We start from the raw sequence: 20,868 nt of genomic DNA on the forward strand, positions 1-20,868 counted from the left end.
TTCTAATAATTCTTCTCAGGTTCCCCTCAGCTCCAGTTTCCCCTCTTCTGGATCCTTTGCACATAATTTTGCAGGCAGTGGTATTTCCAAGGGCTGAGGCACGTGATCTGCTGTGAAGTGCAAGCCGACTCCCGCCTTGTTAGCTACTCTGCTCTGCACACACACAGAAATGGAAGAGCCCGGTTCTGCAGTTGCAGAGTCCCAACTCTGTGCGGCTCACACATTGTGGGCTGCGACGTTTTTGAACTGACCTCTGCAGCAGTGAGGGCTAGGAGCTTATTTTTGTAAATTTTGGATGGATACCGACCGAGGTGCTCAGGATTTAGGGTTCTCTGTTTGCACTTTGCCGTCAGACGTACAGAACACACCCGGGTCTCACTGTGCGTGACCCGCTTGTATTCTGTTTGTATTCCTGATGAATCCCAGTGAGATGCCTACTCATCAGGCTTTTATGTGTAGTAGCAAAATGGCTGTTACTAAGTGAATGCTAGAGAATGCATTTGAATGAGTTAAGCAGAGTTAATTACTGCCACAGCAAGCCTGAGGAATGCAAATGAGAGAGAGGCTGTAGCTCTAGCAAGGGTGTGTGCCGAGAATGAGCTTCTACCAAAGCTGGGAAATAGATCTCCGAATCCTGCTTGCCAGTATTAGAGCCTTCAGTGAGCCAGTCTCCAGGCTTCTGGGGCTCCCTAACCCTAGGGTTGCCAACTCCAGGTACTAGCTGGAGATCTCCTGCTATTACAACTGATCTCCAGCCAATAGAGATCAGTTCCCCTGGAGAAAATGGCCGCTTTGGCCATTGGACTCTATTGCATTGAAGTCCCTCCCCTCCCCAAACCCCGCCCTTCTCAGGCTCCACCCCAAAAACCAACCGTCGGTGCCAAAGAGGGACCTGGCAACCCTACCTAACTTCCGGCCCTGAGTGACAAAATGTTTCAAGTACATCCACGTCGAAAGAGAGAATGAGAAATGCAGTCCCAACTCAGCAAAGGGTCCAGACAAGGTCCAGGCTAAGCAGCACCACTCCCCGACTCTTGTGTCGAGATCAGAGGGGTGCAGACGGTGGGCTCTTGAGGGGCTGGTTGTTTTTCTCAGCCTGCCAGACTGCTGTATTGGTGAGCGGGCTGATGCATGAAGGCTGAGCGGGCTGATGCATGAAGGCTGAGCCACCAAAGACCTGTGGTGTGTGTGTGTGTGTGTGTGTGTGTGTGTGTGTGTGTGTGTGTAAAACGAACACTTCTGGGTCCCTCTTGGCCCCTGAGGGCTCTGAGTGGGGTACCGGCTCCTCCCGTTTCCAGCCCCAGAAGCAGGAAGAGGCAGAGTCCAGCTCGGAGCCCAACAAAAGCAGGAGGAGACCCGTTTGTGGCCCTTGTGACAGGCCCAGAGTCCTGAGGCTGCTGGCCGGGTGTTCTTCAAGGACACGTGGAAGCAGGCGCTCGGTTGGGACAGGAGCACGGTGGGAGGAAAGCGCGCCTGGGGAGGGAGCAGCTCTGGCTGCCAGGACTTCCAAGCCATAATTTAGCATTCTGCTGATTGCTAACAGCTCTCCTCGAAAGCAGCAGGTCAGCAAATGGAAAATAATTGCTCATAGCGAAAGCGCACGGCAGTGCTAACACACTGCTGCGTCTTGTGAGGGAGGGAAGGAGGGAGAGCCCAGATTTCCAGGGCAGGGTCAGGAGCTGGAGGGTGGCCAGAGACAGGCAGATGCCCACAGGGCAGGGCAGTCTGCACAGCCACCTCTAGGTTGTCTTACAATGGTGAATACCAACGGAATCAAAGATGGAAGCTTCAGTCCTTTCATGGCTCACTTAGCATGGCACGGGACAGCCTTTTCTGCATGTTGTCAGCAATGCTACACTGCACAGCTAAAAACTGCCTGTGTGTGTGCCCCTCCTGGCCATTGGCTGAGCTGCTGTGATGTCACAGATACTCTTTAACACTCTGTTTGGCAGAAGGTGGTGAAACAGTTTTCCCCCACAAAGGCAATGGTAATAATAATACTCGCCGCTTACAGAGCACGTTCAACACGTTATTTAGTTGTAATCTTTTGGGCCTTGTGATGAGGAGCAAAGCAGGATAGAAATCTTTTAAACAAATGCAAACCTTACAACAGCCCTGCAAAGTAGGCTAGTATTATAATCCCCCTATTGGAAGACTTTGTGTCCAACACTTTGTGCTCCAAGGCTGTGAAGTAGGAAGGCTGCCTCTGTCGTGACAACAAGCTGCAGAATGTTAGAGGCTGCTAGCATGCTACTGACACATGAACACATGAAGCTGTTTTATACCGAATCAGATCCTTGGTCCATCAAAGTCAGTATTGCCTGCTCTGACTGGCAGCGGCTCTCCAGGGTCTCAGGCAGAGGTCTTTCACATCACCTACTTGCCTAATTCCTTTAACTGGAGACGCCAGGGATTGAACCTGCTACCTTCTGCATGCCAAGCAGATGATCTACCACTGAGCCACAGCCCCTCCCCATGGTGTGGACACGCACAGGGCTGTCATCTTCCAGAAACGTCTCCTGTTCAAGCCCTGTAGGAAAGAATGCCAGCCTACCTTTTTGGCTTCTGCCTTGAGCCTCCACTGCGTGCGTGTGTCCCTCCCCCGTGCAAAGGGCTATTCTGCCCCCTCCCCTTTGAGCGAACGCGCACTAGAGCATGAATGGCAGGATCACCTTCTCCCTGAGGGAAGACAGGCTTCCCCTTCAAATTTTGCCCACACATCCAGGCAACCAGAACCTGGAGTATTTGGGGAGATTTATTTTCAATTACAGGTTGAGGCAGAGACATGAAATAGTGCCGGCTTGCGGAGTGGGGCATAAATCCTGCGAGCAAATCCATGTATATCAGCTCCATATAATAAGGCTTTATTGATTGCTGTATTGTATCTGTCGGAATAAAACTCCCTTAATGCCTGCATCAGGGTGGAGGAGATAGAGGGCCTGGCTGGTAACGGCATCTGATTCAAGAATCAATGCACTTTGATTAATATGTCGTTAAGAAAGTAAGAGTTATTTAACTTGCTTGATGCAGGCTTTAAAACGATGACTCATTTTCTGTTAAGCTCGCCTGCTTTTGAGTGGCGCACAAGCGAAATCAACGCTGTCCTTTTGCATGTAACCAAACCCTGCTTTTTAAGCCAGGGGAGCTTTGGGTAGCATCTTTCATGGGGGTCACAACCTTTGCTTTTAGCACAGATTTTGTGTAATCAAAATTGGGGCTGGGAATATTCCAGGCTTCCATGAGTATATTGTGCAAACATAGAAAGAAACTTAGTTTTAAAAAAGAAGAAGTATTTTGCTTAAAGCTGTGTGAACCATGACCTTTTATTCCCCCTCCCCCTGAACGGTCATGGATGGCTCCGCTCTTTAGCAACTGTTTTGCACATCCACCCACTGACTATTTATTTTTTCCTGGCGGGAACTCAGTTGTACAGAAGAAGGGTTTCAAATAATTGGCTGCACCGGTAGCACTGCAAAATCCTCTTCAGAAATGGAACCTGCTGGATCAGCTTTGTCTCCCTGTTCCTCCTGAATTAGGGTTGCCAACCTCCAGTCACTACCTGAAGATCTCCTGGAGTTATAACTAATCTCCAGGCTACAGACATCAGTTCCCCTGGAGAAAATGGCTCCTTTGGAGGCTGGACTCTATGGCAATATACACCGCTGAGGTCCCTCCCCTCACCAAGACACACACCCCTCGGGCTGAACCCCCAAAATCTCTAGGTATTTCCCAATCTCAAGTTGGCAGCCCAACTTGTTTAGCAGCATCTCACCGGTCTCAGCAGGAGATAGTAAAGGGCCAGGATTTTCAGCACTTGGAAGGCACTCTAGAAACAGGATGGAGTATGAAAATTAGCTCATCTGCATATTGTGCATAATTCACCCCTGCATAGAATTAGTGCTACTGGGATGTAAAATTTGAGTTCATTTTTAGTGCTGCAGCTACACATTCCTGGTCAAAGTCCCCCTTAATCCCCTCAGAGATGGGGGATTCTTGAAGCTCACAGACCAAGGGGAGGCCAGTCATACCCTTCCCTTGAGCTTGGCTGGTCCCACTCTGTTCCCTTCGCCGCCAAGCCACACAGAGGGAGTTGAACAGCTGACAACTCCGCAGTGCCCATGCTGTGAGCTGGCAGTGGCTTTCCCTCGCGCCTCCCCGGTTCCCCAGAGTGTTTCCCACTCCAAGGCAGGCGTTTGTTTCCACTTGTGGGTGTTCTCACCAACACCTGAGATGGAAGCCACTTCCACCTGCTAACAAAGCCTATAAAGAGAATCAGAGTTGGAATGGACCCCCAGGGTTATTTGGTCCAACCCCCTGCACAATGCAGGAAATTCACAACTGCCTCCCCCACACACCCCAGTGACCCCGACTCCATGCCCAGAAGATGGCCAAAAGAAAAGAAAAAAACCTCCAGGATCCCAATCTGGCCTGGAGGGAAATTGCTTTTTGACCCCAAAATGGTGATTGGCATTACACTAGGCATGCAAGAAAGGCCAATGAGAGCTGAGCACTGACTCATCCCTCCCTCTCATGATCTGCCTTAGTTCACAGAATCAGCATTGCTGACATGCAATTAATTAGAATCCTGGCATGTAAAAAAAAAAAAAAAACACCGTTTACATTGTCTCTTCTAGTAATAAATTCAATTAATACCATTTTTTTGTTTAAAATTATTGCTTAATTATGATCTCTGGCAAATGTTGGCTCTGAGTTAGCAGCAGATAAGCCCTCTTCATGAGACAGACAGGCTTCTCTTGAGGCTCGAGGAGAGATGACTTTTTGTAGCATTCTAGTGATGAACTAGGCCAGCGAGATCTCGTCAGATCTCAGAAGCTAAGCAGGGTCAGCCCTGGTCAGTATTTGGATGGGAGACCGCCAAGGAAGTCCAGGGGGTCTCTACGCGGTGGCAGACAATGGCAAACCACCTCTGTACGTCTCTTGCCTTGGAAACGTGTCCAGAGGAGGGCAACAAAGATGGTGAGGGGTCTGGAGACCTATGAGGAAAGGTTGAAGGAGCTGGGTCTGTTTAGCCTGGAGAGAAAAGACTGAGAGGGGACATGATAACCATCTTCAAGTACTTGAAGGGCTGTCATGCAGAGGATGGTGCCAAGTTGTTTTCTGTTGCCCCTGAAAGTCGGACCAGAACCAGTGGGTTGAAATTAAACCAAAAGAGTTTCCGTCTAGACATTAGGAAGAATTTTCTAACAGTTAGAGCGGTTCCTCAGTGGAACAGGCTTCCTCGGGAGGTGGTGAGCTCTTTTTCCCTGGAGGTTTTAAAGAAGAGGTTAGATGGCCATCTGTCAGCAGTGCTCATTCTATGACCTTAAGCAGATGATGAGAGGGAGGGCATCTTGGGCATCTTCTGGGCATGGAGTCACTGGGGGTGTGAGAGGAGGTAGTTGTGAATTTCCTGTATTATGCAGGGGATTGGACTAGATGACCCTGGTGGTCCCTTCGAACTCTATGGTCTCTATTCTATGAAACCCTACAGGGTCACCACAAGTTGGTTGCGACTTGATGACAGCGCTCTCTAAGATCCTTTTAACTGGGTTGCTCAGCTGACGATCCGACTCCCAGCCCCCCCCCCCCAGCTGCTGCCCTAATACCTGCAGGGGGGCTTTGTTTTAAACCCCCCCTCCAAATCCAAGGCCAAATGTCTATGTCAGAAGCCACCCTTTCTTTAACTAGCTATTTGTCCAGCAAACCGATAAGATGGTTATCAAAGGAAGCCAAATGACTTCCAACTTCTGATGGCTTCTGATTCCCCCCTCCTGCTTCTGCTCTGTAATCCTGGGCAGATAACATTGTTGGGGACTGATAGCCCCAGGCCTGGTGCTTTCAGCAGAAGCCTCCCTGCGGGCTTCACTCAAGACAATCGAGAACATATTTACTCCAAACGAATGGCATTGTGACGGAGGCAGCGGAGGCAGGGGGAGGGAGGGGGGCGGCGGCTCCTGTCTGTTTAAACAAAGGCTTGCTTGGAAATCCTCTGCCCGTCATCCCCCCCCGCCCCCCTGCCACCACGCTCTGTTGTCCACCCATTGCTACCTTGCTGGATTATTTAATAATCTTGTTCACGAGAGACTCCGGAAGGTCGCTGCGCAGGGAGAAAGACTTATTGCTCGCTTTAGCGAGACGTGTAATTGATCCTGCAGCTGTTCTGCAAAGGGCATGAGCTGAGCAAAGGGGTTTTAACTCCAGCATCTTGGTTATTGCAATTACTTTTTGCCAAGATGCAGCCTCTCAATCTGCAGAGGGGCAGGCTCCTTTTCACCATCTGCAGGGAAGTCTATAAATACTGAGATGCTAACCATCAAGAGAGGAAGGGAAAGGACGGGCTTGTGCTCCCCCTGTGCCTGCCCTGGCTTCTCGTTTGGGCCAAGGCTGCTGCAGCATCTCTCACCCTGAAGCAGCACCATGCCCATCCCTGAGGCCTCCTCAGCCTGCTCCAGTGCGCTCTCACCGCCTGCATGTTTCTGTGGCTGAGCAGCAGTTCTCCTTGCAATGAGTGATCGAACCCGTATCTGGTCTGCACCGTTCAGCCTTTTGATACACAACATTTCTTAGTTATTTATTTGCTTCATTTATACCCCCACCTTTCTCCCCAATGGGGTCATGAAGTGGCTTATGTAATTCTCCTCTCCTATATTTTATCCTCACAACAAACCTATAAGGTAGGCTGAGAGTCTTTGATCAGCCCAAGGTCACCCAGCATGCTTCTATGACAGAAGCAGGGATTCGAACCTGGGTCTCCCACAGCCTAGTCTGACATTCTAAACACTACCCCATGCTGCCATCCTCAGGCATCTCCTTCCTGGTCAGAGGTGGAACCACAAGTCACAAGCTTTGCCGTGTGCTGGTCCCTTTCAAGTCAAGTGCCCACCGTTTGCTTAAGAGACGGGGAGCTTTCTGCCAGTGTGCCAGGGTTGGCTGGCTTTTTCATTTTGAATGACAGCGGAATCACAGGGGGAGAGCTGGGACCGACAGGCAATGCCCTTGCACGCCACACCCAGAGCACAAAAAGCACCTGCAGAAAGTAGTTCTGTCTTCAAAATGTGTAGAACCTCTGGATCAAATGCCAGCTCAGTAGCCGACCTTGGACAAGTCATTACCCCTCTGTTTATCCTACCTCACAGGGCAGGTGTTGGGCCAAAATGCTGCTCTGAAATCCTTTGAGGAAGGGCAAACAGGACAGTCTCACATGAAGCTGCCTGATAATACAGCGGCTCTCCAGGGCCTCGGGTGGGGGTCTGTCACATCACCTGTGGTGTTTAATAAAATCAGGGCCTCCAGAGTACGTTTCAGTTGGGAGGAAGAAGAGAGTGTGACTAGCCCAAGGTCACCCAGCTGGCATCGTGCGTAGGAGCAGGGAAACAAATCCAGTTCACCAGATTAGCTTCCGCCGCTCATGTGGAGGAGTGGGGGAATCAAACCCGGTTCTCCAGATCAGAGTCCACCGCTCCAAACCACCGCTCTTAACCACTACACCACGCTGCAAGTTTTTTGATTGCCAGATTGGGTAGCCAACCTCATCCGCTGCATCAGCCTAGAAGAAACAATTTATTCGGTTTTTGTGTAATATAGTTTCTCGGCTTAATCGCTGACCTCTCAGAACAGACATTAATTTGAACAGGGACCCCAGCGCTCTTCGTGGGTATGACGGACCGGGCCGTAGCTTGGCCACGTGAACCGAAATGCTCGAATCCACTCATGTTCTTTCAGCTGTGTGGCACAGATCTGGTTGCCGTCTGTCACAGAGAGACAAGGTGAAGAGGCTGCCAGTGATACCGCCGTTGAGCAAATCCGAGAGCTCAGAGGTTGGAGTTTTTGAGATGGCACGGAAAAGAGCTGCCTTTTGTCCCCCTGAGTGTGTGGGGAGATAGTGATCATCCCTTAATCATGTTTCCCCGTGGGAGGCAAGCCGTGCTTCACCCAGCACGGCCAGCAGGGAAGGTGCGCTGTTTCCTGGGCTCTCTGGAGGCGGCAGTCTGCCTGCTTGCTTGTAACCCCTTCCCATCCTGAGAATGAAGCAAGATTTGACTTCATCACCCTCCAGGTTTGGGGTACAAACACTGGCCAGAGGGACAGGGTGAGGCAATAGCGGAGGAGAGAGGGGCATCGGGAGGAGATACGTGGTGGGGTCTTCTTCCTTTTTCTTCTTCTTTTTTTGTTTATTGTTATTTTATATAAGAGGGATACAGAAAGGAAAAAAGGGGAGGGGAAAACATAAGATAAAAGATACGTCATCCTCCAAGCTTTCACATAGTTTAAAATTGAAGGGAAAAGAGAGGGAAGATGAAACCAAATATTATATCATTCAAAACATTACTCCATCTCAAGATTCTCTAAAATGAGCAGAAATATGTTTCATCCACTGTGCCTCCACATCAACTAAACTTAAGAAAATCTAATACTATATTTTCTATTAAAAGTCTTAAACATATATATATATATCTTATATATAGTTCTCATTCAACCTAATTGGATAATTTATTTACCACTTAAATAATAATCACAGAACGGCTGCCATCTCAACACAAATTCGTCTGTTGGTTTCATATTAACCAGTTGCGTTAGTTTGGCCATCAATGCAAAACCGGAGAGTTTATTGTTCCACTCTTTGATGTCGGGAATGGGGTCTTCACTTCTTAACCCATTCTGAGATATCCCCTCCTGGGGCAAATCAAACAGGGCATCAGGAAGCACCCGCATCCGATTTACGAATGGGCTGAGCATGTGGCTGGAGGCCTTTGCTGCTTGGCCAGACTGGTTCGATTATTCCAGATTGTACAGCTCGCTGCGTAAGGGCGCTTTGTGAAGCTTCCTGCCCAGTTAGGGAGGACATCCTTGCAGGGCATTTCTGTCTTGCGTGTCAGGGAAGGTGAGTGGGCGTGCCCTGACCTGGATGGCCCAGGCTAGCCCTATCTCGTAGACCTTGGAAGCTAAGCAGGGTCAGGCCTGGTTAGTTCTTGGATGCGGGGCCACCCAGAAAGCCCAGGGTTGCTGCTACACAGAGGCAGGCAATGGCAAAACCACCTCTGTTTGTCCCCTTGCCTTGAAAACCCTGTGGGGTTGCCATAAATTGGCTGCAACTCGATGGCACTTTTGCCCACCAAGTGGGCATACAGGTCTGTGCCCCTTTGAAGGAGATGCCCAGGACTGTGGGTGTCCTTTAGGCAGGTGCCTGCTTTTTCTTCTGCCTCCCAGATAGATGGAGTGATGCCACCCCCAGCCACCCCCCTCTGCAGCCTCTCTGGTTCTCTAAGCACCATCCTGCCTTTTGCTTCTGAGCATTCCTTTTTGCAAAATGCCCTTGCGTGGATTCCTGCCCCCCCTTTCTCTCTCTCTTTCTTTTCCAGGTGTAAATGCCAAGGGAGGCTCTTCCAGTGCCTCCTCCTCGCATTCTTTCATCTCGGCAGGGCTTTGCCCTTTCTCGCAGCGTGACTCCGACAGCAGGCTGTGTGCCGCTGTGAACAGAATACAAACAAACTCCCGGAGTTCAGAGCCTGACGGTGCATTTGATGCGTGGTGGTGTTCGGGGCCCTTCTGCCACCGGAGCTGCTGCTGAGAGCTCCCTGGTTAACTCCTTCCCTTCCAAATGTTGGCTGCTGCTACCCATATTCACCAACGGGGGGGGGTCATGATCGATGCTGTGATGACGCCGCCCTTTAGAGCGGAACCTGAAATAAGATCAAGGCACTAGATGGGACCAGAGGCACCCAGCAGCGCCCGCACCGCGTGGCATCTTCTGGTTCCTGTAAATTGTTCCTGTAAATTGTAAGTTGCTCCCCTCCTGGAATCATTCCACAGCCAGGCTGAACTTGGAGGGCGGTTTCAGGCCCATCCCGTTCCTGCTAGGAGGATGGCACTGAAGCAACTCTGATGGACTGTGGGACACATACTGGGTTGCCAGTATGGGCATATGGGTGGCTGCAAGTAGCCACCCATGGTGGCCACACGCACTACTCCATTCTTCTTCTGTTCTCCTGCTGCGTGGAGCACCTTGCATTGGGCCTTGCATTGGGGCGATGGAGGAGTGCTTCTTCGTTGGCCAGCCAGCTTTGCTACACTGCCTGTTTGTCATGGGAATAGCTTCAGGAGAGTGGCTGGCTTGGTCTGCATTAGAAGAGCTGGATTTGAGTCCAGCAGCACCTTAGAGACCAAGAAGACTTTTGGGGTATGAGCTTTCAGAAGTCACAGCTCCCTCCATCAGATACCTTTGACTTTGACTTTGCGAAAGTTTATACCCCAAAAATCATCTCGGTCTCGAAGGTGCTGCTGGACTCGAATCCAGCTCTTGTCCTGGGCATGTAATGCCTGGAGGGTCCCTTAGGGCTCTGAGTGCCTTTGGTGTTTTTCTGTGTTGTTTGTTCCAGCCCCATGCCAGCTGCAGGCCCTGTGTCAATGAGAAACAAAAGGCACCGTTCACCTACCGTGGGGTGGGGATACACTGCAAACACAGGGACAGAAATGGGTTGTTTCAGCTTAATGGAAACTTGCATTAAAGCAAACACATGCTTGCAGACTGGCTGTGAATAAAGCTAGACTGGCAATTAGAAAGAGGATTTTAACCACCAGGGAGTGGAAATCCACCCCAAAGGTAGTTGTGGGGAAGGAGAGAGCCTGACTAGTGCTAAAATGGATCTTTGACAAATTTATGAGTGATGTATAATTTCTTAGGCTGAAGCGTCAAGTGACCTGCCGAGGTCTGGAGCTTTGCAAATTGATGAGTGATATAATTGCTTAGGCTAAGGCCTCAAAGTCACCTACAGAGATGTGTAGATTTTTTCTCTCTTCCCCTGCAGCCCTCCTCTCCCTTCACATATTTGAGCTTACTGATGTTAGTTCAGGTTGCATTAATGCAAGGCTTGCGTACACACAGACAGGGACAAAAGGGGCTGTGGCTCAGTGGCAGAGCATCTGCTTGGCATGCAGAAGGTCCCAGGTTCAATCCCTGGCATCTCCAGTTAAAGGGACCAGGCAAGTGGGTGATGGGAAAGACCTTTCTCTGCCTGAGACCTTGGAGAACCGCTGCTAGTCTGAGTAGACAAGACTGACCTTGATGGACGGATGGTCTGATTCAGCATGAGGCAACTTCATGTGTTCATATCATGATTACTCAAAGCAAGTCCCTTTTAACTTGATGGCGGCACCAGATAGTCTACACTTGTGGTTCTCCAGTGCTGGGGATCATTTCTAAGCTATCCTTTTTATTTTTGATTGGTAGTTACAACTCAGCCAGGGAGGGGTTGGAGGAGGCTGGAAATGGCCTGGGTTTAAAGATCCACTGAGGCTCAGCTGTGTGGTGGATGAGGCCCAGGTGTGCACCTTATCCACTGAGGATAAGGATGAATGTGACTTTGGCAGGCAAGCAGATTTAAGTTAGATTTTAAGAAGGACTTTGTAAGGGAGGTTTAGGTATATAGGGAGGACATGGAATCCCTTTCTGCAGAAATTTGATGGAAAAATTGGAATGACATCTGTTGGTGGGGTCTTGAGATAAGGAATGGGTTCAGGGGATCCACTGGCTTCCATCTTCTTCTGATTCTCTCCTCTCTTGAGAATCTGACTCCTGGGATTAGCAGGTATGTGTGTGGGGGTTGGGGGGGGGGTCAGCCCTGCAATTTAATTAGCACTGCACTAGAGACTAGAGAAACCCGGCCCAGCATGATCATTTGCCATTGCCAGGGAGACTCAGTCCCTGATCGATGCTCTGCTTTCGCACGCAGCTGCCTGGCCTGGGTACTGTTGGAGGGGAGCTCCGTCTCCCTCTCGTCCGAGCTGCCTGCATGCTCCTGGTGCCCTCCCTTTCCCCTCGTGCACTATAAATAAATTCCCTTAGTCCATCCCAGCACACTGTATCAATCTTGTTTAATAGACTGGAAAGCTTAATGCGCGGTGGCAGGTCGCGGGGAGCATCGGGGTGATGGATTGTGCCTTCCCGGAGTCGAGCACCGTTGATGTATAATGAAATATTTATGATTTATTCCAGCTAATAAACTGGAATGAAGTATGTGATATATGTGAGCAGATGGGGAACTATTGATGCAGCTTCCATTTGGGGAGTGCAGGAAGGTTTATGTCCGTAACACACACCAACTCACATCACGGACCCTTGCATGCCGTAAACGGCGCACCTTGAATGGCTGTTGTGGGGACAGCCGATTCCCTTCCCCTCATTAATCTCTTACTCCTTCCCTCTAATTGTTTGTCATTCCACATCCCTCCCGCACCTGTTCTCTACAAGCTGGGAACTTTCCTTTGTGCAGAACACCTTTTATCTGAGGGGGGCTCTGGTGGTGGTGGGAAGGGCTGTCAAGTCGCAGATGACTTAGGGTGACCCCGTAGGGTTTTCTAGGCAAGAGAAGAACAGAGGTAGTTTTCCATTGCCTGTCTCAGTGTAGCATCCCTGCAGTTCCTCAGTGGTCTCCTATCCAAGCAGAGAGCAAGCGTGGTGTAATTGTTAAGAGCGGTGGTTTGGAGCAGTGGACTCTGACCTGGAGAACCTGGTTTGATTCCCCTCTCCTCCACTTGAGCAGCAGAGGCTAATTTGGTGAACTGGATTTGTTTCCCGACTCCTTCACATGAAGCCAGCTGGGTGACCTTGGGCCAGTCACAGCTCTCTCAGCCCCACCTACCTCACAGGGTGTCTGTTGTGGGGGGAGGGAAAGGGAAGGAGATTGTAAGCTGGCTTAAGTGGTAGAGAAAGTCGGCATATACAAACCAACTCTTCTTCTTATGGCGATCCTGTAGGGGTTTCAAGGTAAGAGACGAACGGAGGTGGTTTGCCATCGCCTGCCTCTTTGTATCAACCCTGGCCTTCCTTGGTGGCCTCCCATCCCGTCCAAGTAGAGATTTATGCTTTAGAGCTGCTCGTCCCTTGATGCCCTGAAAGACTTGGGGAGACCCCTGTGCCCCCTCCTTGTCCTACCAGGGCCACTCCGCCAGCTGCTTCTCTCTCACCTTAATGAGCGGCCAAGCACCACAGAGATCCCACCAGCAAAAGCCCCCGAAGAGGAGCTGCTGTGGTTTCTGAAGCAGGGCTTCTCAGAGGGCCTCTGAGCTGGGGCCCACGCTGCTCATCCAGAGAACTCCGCAGCTCTCCAGGTAACAGTCCTCTTAAGGGAAGCCAGCAGGGAAGAAGCCTCATTCTGCCTGTACCTTCTCAAAGCGAAGGATCCCCCTGCCTCTGAAAGAGCCCAGCAGCTGGGAACAAGGAGTCTTGGGGCATCTTAAAGACAAACTGTGTTATTGTGCCATCTGGTTTTGGGTGGGGCTGTGGCTCAGTGATAGAGCATCTGCCTGGCATGCAGAAGGTCCCCGACATCTCCAGTTAAAGGGACTAGGCAAGTAGGTGACGTGAAAGACCTCCACCTGAAACCCTGGAGAGCCACTGTTGGTCTGAGTGGACAATACTGACTTTGATGGGCCATGGGCCTTATTCAGTAAAAGGCAGCTTCATGTGTGTGTGACAGCATTTCCAAAACTGGCTTGGGAGGGCTCTGCTGCATTGCTTCCCCAATGCATGGAGGAAGACTTCCTTTTTTCTTTTCTTTTTTTATAAATTTTTATTGAAGACTTCCTTTCCAGCAACCACCCGACCCTTCTCACCCCGACATTTTCAGGGAAGAGTTTACAAGGCCAGTCAGTGAGCCAAAGCCGGTCATGGAAATTGGTTGATACGCAGAACCAGGTCTCGAACATCATTCCAATGAAAAACAGGGTCTGAACACAGTTGTCTGCCACTGTCAAATTTTTAGAAGGGGCGTGGGCACTTGGGGTCAGAGGAGGGCTGCTTGGAGGCAGAAGGGAAACTTGGCTTTGCAGATCTTTGAAAAGGCCTTGCTTAGAGACAGGGCCTCCTCATCTGAGTTAGAGATCACCAAAACCAACCTCACCGACCCTACCCCAGACATTTACTCTCACCCGCCACACACCTCTCCTTTCCCCACAAAGAGACATTGCTTTGACACCTTGGAATCCTCACGTGCAAATTCTAACACTGGCTTTCTAACACTGGCTTTCTTAATAAAATAAAACCTGCAAGAATCTTGAGACCGTCACTAAAGAAACACTTTGTCTGCGGTGTCTGCAACTGTTTTCCACCTTTCCCAAGATAATGAGGGGACGGGAGTGAAATCCTGCCCCGCTTCCAACCCTCTCTGAGTGTGACATTTCCCCTCCCCTCCTCCACAGCTGTCCAGGGCACCAATTAAACAGAAGAACCTTTGGTGTGGGTGGGGGACAGTAAGGCCACCCCTGCACAGAGAAATGTCAGCATGCACTTGGGGAGTTTTTCCTCTTAAAGGCCACTTGCTGCTGCCCGGGGTGGCCGGTGCTCTTTTGAGCCGTGTGCCTGCACGCCAAGAGCTGCTTGTTGCTTAGCTGTTGCAGCCGACTGACAAAGAGGCGAGGCTTTGATGAGCAGCAGTCAGGACGTGTCCCCCTTTGATATAGAACCGGAGGGAGCATTAAGAAAAGCATCCCTGGTCAGTGGTTCCAATGAATGAGGGAGGACCTGGAGGAGCTGCTGCTGTCGTCTTGAACACAGGAAGTTGCTTTATACTGAATCATACCATTGGTCCATTGAAGTCAGTACTGTCTACTCAGACTGGCAGCGGCTTTCCAGGGTCTCAGCCAGAGGTCTTTCACATCACCTACCTGCCTAGTCCCTTTAACTGGAGATGCCGGGGATTGAACCTGGGACCTTCTGCATGCCAAGCAGATGCCCTACCACTGATCCACAGCCCCTCCCCTAAAGCCTACAGTGACGTGAAGGTCCTTAAGCAGAGACCCTGGAGATCCTCTGTCAGTCACGGTAGACAAGACTGACCTTCATAGACTGTAGTTCACAGACTCATAGCAAGCTTCAGGTACTAATTTGTATTATTGTAAGCCACTTTGTTAAGAGCCCCGTAGCGCAGAGTGGTAAGCTGCAGTACTGCAGTCCAAGCTCTGCTCACGACCTGAGTTCGATCCCAACAGAAGTCTGTTCAAGGTTGACTCAGCCTTCCATCCTTCCAAGGTCGGTAAAATGAGTACCCAGCTTGCTGGGGGTAAAGAAAAGATGACTGGGGAAGGCACTGGCAAACCACCCCGTAAACAAAGTCTGCATAGGAAACGTCGGGATGTGACGTCACCCCATGGGTCAGGAATGACCTGGTGCTTGCACAGGGGACCTTTACTTTTACCTTTTAAGCCACTGAGCTGCAAGGAAAAGGGTTATAGAAATACCACAAATAAAGAAATTAAAATAAAAGCCAGAGATAAAAGGATTAATTGAAAACCTTCCAGTATTAATTAATAAACATAAATGGCAAAACACATAAATATATCAAATAGAATTACAATATAAAGAAAATATTATAAAGCTCTATAGATACATAAAAACATAAATAAGAATATTAACTGTTTTGTCCTTTCTATAAGTAGATCAAGTAGTTAACACTATAACAAGCCTTAATTCACTGGTGAATATAGATTAAGGAAATATAGTTTTAAAAGGGTGACAGTATATTATAAAATGTAACCAACAGCGAATGTGGATTTAAATGAGGCACACTTGATCCCATGTTTTTTAATGTTTTCATGTATGTTTTTGTGTTTGTATGTTTATGTAATGTGTTTTTTCTTTTTAAAAAATTGGTTTTAAAAAAGAAAACTTTCCAGTGTAGACAGATCTTCCGTTAGTACCAGGAGGCCTCTGCAAGCACAAGTTTATGTGCAGCTGCCAAGGCGGCCTTCGCCCAGGTCTTCACTAGAGACCTTTATGAAGTTTGGGCTCCTGTCACAAACCACCTTGGGCAGGAACATCTGGACAGAGGCAGCCCTTTAGATACTTTGGCCACAAGCCACTAAAAGGTTATAGGTTGTGAAGGAGCTGGGTATGTTTAGCCTGAAGAGGAGAAGACTCAGAGGGGATATGATAACCATCTTCAAGTACTTCAAGGGCTGTCATAGAGAGGAGGGTGCCAAGTTGTTTTCTGTTGCCCCAGAAGGTCGGACCAGAACCAACAGGTTGAAATTAAATCAAAAGAGTTTCCATCTAGACATTAGGAAGAATTTTCTAACAGAGCGGTTCCTCAGTGGAGCAGGCTTCCTTGGGAGGTGGTAGGCGCTCCTTCCTGGCTCAAAACACAGCGACTAGTTGGGTGTGCCAGTGGAGTTAAGGTCGATGTCCCATTCCTGTTGCGCTGTGGACCCTGGCCTGATGTTGGCAGTAGCGACAGCTCCCCACACCAGTGAATGCCGGTTAAGCTGAGCCATGTTTGGCATAGGGATGCATGCAGATGTGGATGGAGACGTTCCTGGGGAACTTCTCTTCAGCATGATCTCTGCTCACTCAGAGACGCAACACCAGCCATGCACTTATAAAACCAGTTGCTGGATTGTGAGGCAGGAAAACATTGTTTCTCCAGGTAGGCATGCCATCACCATTTGCAAAAAAAAATAGTCTGTGGATCCAGTCTTGCTCTTGGGGGCTGCAGGTCCCAAGCACCATGTTTCCGGGGTGTGTGTGTGTGTGTCTGCTGTTGCTTCCAACAATTATCTTAGTGAGAGAAGAGAGGAAGACTATCCCCTTAGAGATCATGATCATCTGCATCACCTTTTTCTCTTCCAGGTGACACAGCTGTGTATAAGGAGGGCACCTACTGGATCAGAGGCCGGACCTCGGTTGACATCATCAAAAGTGGCGGCTACAAAATCAGCGCCCTCGAAGTCGAGCGCCATCTGCTGGCCCACCCCAGCATTGCCGGTAAAGCGTGGCCTATCCCATAATAATCTGCTGCTTGGGGAAGTCACATCCTTGGTGTCAGGGGCTGGAGGTGCACATTCAGCATGCCTGCTTTAACTGTTTCCTGGTCCTCTCCAGGACCCCCAAGAGCCACCAGTGTGGTCTAGTGGATAGAGTGGCAGACTAGAACCTGGGCAACCCGAGTTCAAATCCCCACATTTACCATGGAGGTTCACTGAGAGACCTTGGGCCTACCACAGACTCTCAGCCTGACCTCCCTCACAGGGCTATTGTGAGAAAATGGAGAAGGGGATAACAGTGTGCTAAAAGCTGCTTTAGGTCTGAACTGGGGCGAAAAGTGAGATATAAATAAATAAATGCATGTGCCACAGACAACCCCCCCCCCCCAACCCCTGGTAATAAATAATTCCTTTATGCCTCTCAGACCCCGCCCAAACATCATTTGAAAGCAAATAACGTGACTTGCTCGGCTCCACGGCCCCTCAGGGTAAACAGAGGCCCTGGAATTTTGTCCCCTCCATCTTCAGCTCTGGTCTCATCTTGAACGGGTGACCCTGCTCCATGCCCCACGGAGCCAGTCTGGAGATGAGCCCCCACACATTCCCTCCTTTGCAGCTAGCTCTGGCCTCTAAAGGCACCTCTCCTCTGTTCCCTTGAGCAAGCCTAAGACCCAGTCACACCCTTCCCCCCTTGGGAGGCTGCCAGCTTTGCTACACACCTGGCATCAGTGCCCTCGGTCTGTTTGCCAAGCCTCCTGACACTCGGCTTTTCCTAAGCCATCCATTTCTGCTTGTAATCCTCTCCATCCTGAAGTCCTGCAACTTTACAAACCAAGTGTGTCAGGAAAGCTCTCCTAAAGTTTGCCGTATTTGTTTCCCTTGAGCTGTGCAGAGGCATAAACAAATTCAGCTGTGACCTCTCTGTGGAAGAACTATTGCAGCGCACCCTGGCCAGGAGTGGGATCTGAGAAACTAATCCCCCCCGCCCTGTGTAAAGACAAGCCTGATTTGCAGAGTGTTGATTGGCTGGCTAGGTGTCAATCTAAAAGCAGCTTCCTCCCTTCTTGGGACTGGTTCATGCCCACAGCTGATTGTTGATTGTTGTGGTAGTCATGAAGCTGCTGTTTGTGTGTGTGTGTGTGCATGGACTGTCCCTTTTCAAAAGCAGGGATTTTACGCAGGACTCCCTAATCAAAGTCCCGCTTGTCTGCTCTGATCCGCCCACTTGCAGCCCCCTTTCTGGGTTGGCCACCGGACTGAGCGTCTCCATCCTGCCTCCTTTCCTGTGGGATTCTTTTGCGGCCTTCCTCTTCTATATGCAATCTCTCCCTCACAGATGTGGCCGTGATTGGGGTCCCGGACATGACGTGGGGCCAGCGAGTCAGTGCTGTGGTGAAACTCAAGGAAGGCAAGACATTGTCTCTCAAGGAACTGAAGGACTGGGCCAGGTAAGCAGGCAGCACCAGCCGAGCGTGGCTTCCTCTCTGGCTAATGCCACGGGGCACCAGAGGGCAGACCAATGAATGAAGACCGGTGAAAACTAGAATCATAGAGTTGGAAGGGACCACCAGGGTCATCAAGTCCAACCCCCTGCACAATGCAGGAAATTCACAACTACCTCCCCCCCCCCCCACACACCCCTAGTGTCCAGAAGATGGCCAAGATGCCCTCCCTCTCATCATCTGCCTAAGGTCACAGAATCAGCATTGCTGACAGATGGCCATCTAATCTCTTCTTAAAAACCTACATGGAAGGAGAGCTTACCACCTCCTGAGGTGCCGGAAAACTGGCAGGTGCCAGGTAAGAGTACACGTGGGTTGGCTTCCAGATTCCCCACTGTGTCTTGAACATGACTAGTCTTCTTTAGGGCAAGCTGGACCTGTTCATCAAGGAAGCTAAAAAGTCAATATACTGGTAAAATGGATTCCTCATCTTCCTGCTCCAGCATTCATACATTGGGCTAGTGGGTTTAAGTTTCTCTAGCACCACCGCTGAAGATGTCCAGATGGTGTCATTGCAACTATCATCTAGTGTCAGGTTCCAGCTGGCCCCTAGCTTGACTTCTCAATATGAACCCATGAAGCTGCCCACCCCCTGCCCAGGAAGGGGTGGGGGCTGCACGCCTTCCGTTCAGGGTTTCCTCTCCTCCGCTTCCATCAGAGCTCGTCCCACGCTGCTGTCCAGTGTCCTGGAGGGGGGGGCAGATGCCCCCCATTTGCCTTCATATCACAGCAAGTCGCTAGCTGCTCCCTTACCGCAAGGACTGGAGGGCAGTTTGCATTCCCAGGAGAGAAGGAATCCAGCCTGGATCTTGTACATCTCAAAGCCACCCGTGATCACTTCGGGAAGGGTCTGTGGTCCTGGAGCTGAATGCTGTCTCCTGGGCCTCACGCCCCTGCAGGCGTCCATCTCCGCCACTTGCCCCGTCTCTCCTCTTTATCCTCAATGTCGCCGCTTGCCTTCTGTCGCCTCTTTTCTTCTGCCCCCTCTCTGGCAGGAGACACATGCCCCCCTTCAGAGCGGCTTTTGTCTCCGAGTCCTGAGTCAGGCGGAATGCGTGGATGGCTTGAATCCGAGGGTGGCCACCGAGAGGAAAATCACGCTCACTTGCTGAGGGGGGTGGCATGTCACTTCAGATGCGTCGCCAGGGAAGCTGCCTGTCAGAGCTGGCATGGCCCTCGGTCAGTCATGTGCCAAGGGGAAGTTCACACCCGCTTTGCAAAGGGCACGGTGACTTTGCGTGGTGCCAAGGCTCCTGGTGAGGCTTAAAGTGAACCTCTGCTGGCTTGGCATCCATCCTGTTGAGACAGGCAGGGCCCAAGACCCATTTGCCCGTGCATCTTGGTGTGTGGGGAAGGGGGGAGGACTGCCTGCCTGCCTGCCTGGAACTCTTCCCAAGGAGCAGGAGTTTGCAGAGCTCCTTAGTGCTTCTGTGGCCTATTTGTCATTTGCTCTCCCTGCCATATCTAATTGCAAGGATTGATGAGTACCCATTAAAAGTGATCCATCCTGTTTCTTAGAGGTGCTTTGTCTAGGTGCTCTCAGAGATGCACACTGCTTGTGGTGCATTGTTACCTAGCCATGTGCAGTGCCGAGTGGAAGGGATTGAGTGCAAAAGACCCTTCCATGTCCTGTGTGACCTGCTGCTTGGGGGACAGGGGAGAGGCCGTGGCTCAGTGGCAGAGCCTCTGCCTGGCATGCAGAAGGTCCCGGGTTCAATCCCTGGCATCTCTAATTAAAAGGACCAGGCAGGAGGTGATGTGAAAGACCTCTGCCTGAGACCCTGAAGAGCCGCTGCCAGCCTGAGTAGACAATACTGACTTTGATGGACCAAGGGTCTAATTCAGTATAAGGCAGCTTCATGTGTGTTCACATATGAAGCACTGCTTTAGGGGAGGGGCCATGACTCAGTGGCAGAGGATCTGCTTGGCATGCAGAAGGTCCCAGGTTCAATGCCCCAGTTAATCAGAAGGTGTTTTTGTGTTCCAGGGAGTCCATGGCACCTTATTGTGTCCCCTCTGAATTGCTCCTGGTGGAGGAGGTCCCACGCAACCAGATGGGCAAAGTGGACAAGAAGCAACTTCTCAAGCAGTTCCACTCCTCCTAGCCACGGCGGCGACTGGAGGGAGCCCACCAGCATGGCCAGGCTTCCGGGAAGCCGCCTTATGGCCCATAGTGGGAAACGTGCAAAGGGGCTTGGCATGGGCACACTTGGCTGCCCTTCTTTGCAGCATCCTGACCGCATGCCAGTGCGATGGCAAGCCCGTGGCTCATCAGGCACGAGGACGGACGCTGGCTGGGACTGGCCTTTCTAGGGCGAGATCAAATAAACCCTGGTTTTCTTCTTCTCCTTTGCTGCCAGTATGTTCTTACTGTTGCCAAGTAGCAAAGTGGGCTCAGCAGCAGTGTGAGTTTGAGCTTAAACACAGATAGATTCTGGTTCTGCTCCTGGCTGGTAGAAGATCCACCAGCTGAAGGAGTCGCCTGTGTCCCACTGAACAGAACTTCCATGCAAGAGCGCACACATACACACACACACACTCCCTCACCCACAGGAGCCCTCTGAGCTCACTGACACTATTCGAGCACAGAGCTGTTCGTTTTTGTTTAGGG

General features: G+C 50.5%; 1 protein-coding gene across 1 annotated transcript in view; it reads left to right on the top strand.

Annotated features, from left to right (window-relative positions):
- Positions 1-20,375, top strand: part of ACSF3 (acyl-CoA synthetase family member 3) — a 56,126-nt gene extending 35,751 nt beyond the window's left edge. The window contains exons 7-9 of the mRNA XM_056862891.1: positions 16,622-16,756; positions 18,092-18,203; positions 20,245-20,375. Coding sequence (XP_056718869.1) covers positions 16,622-16,756; positions 18,092-18,203; positions 20,245-20,362 — 365 coding nt within the window. The 3' untranslated portion in view covers positions 20,363-20,375. The remainder of the gene's footprint in view (positions 1-16,621; positions 16,757-18,091; positions 18,204-20,244) is intronic.
- Positions 20,376-20,868: the final 493 nt, after the last annotated feature.

Source organism: Euleptes europaea, chromosome 17 (genome assembly GCF_029931775.1).
Source record: "Euleptes europaea isolate rEulEur1 chromosome 17, rEulEur1.hap1, whole genome shotgun sequence".
Lineage (NCBI taxonomy): Eukaryota > Metazoa > Chordata > Lepidosauria > Squamata > Sphaerodactylidae > Euleptes > Euleptes europaea.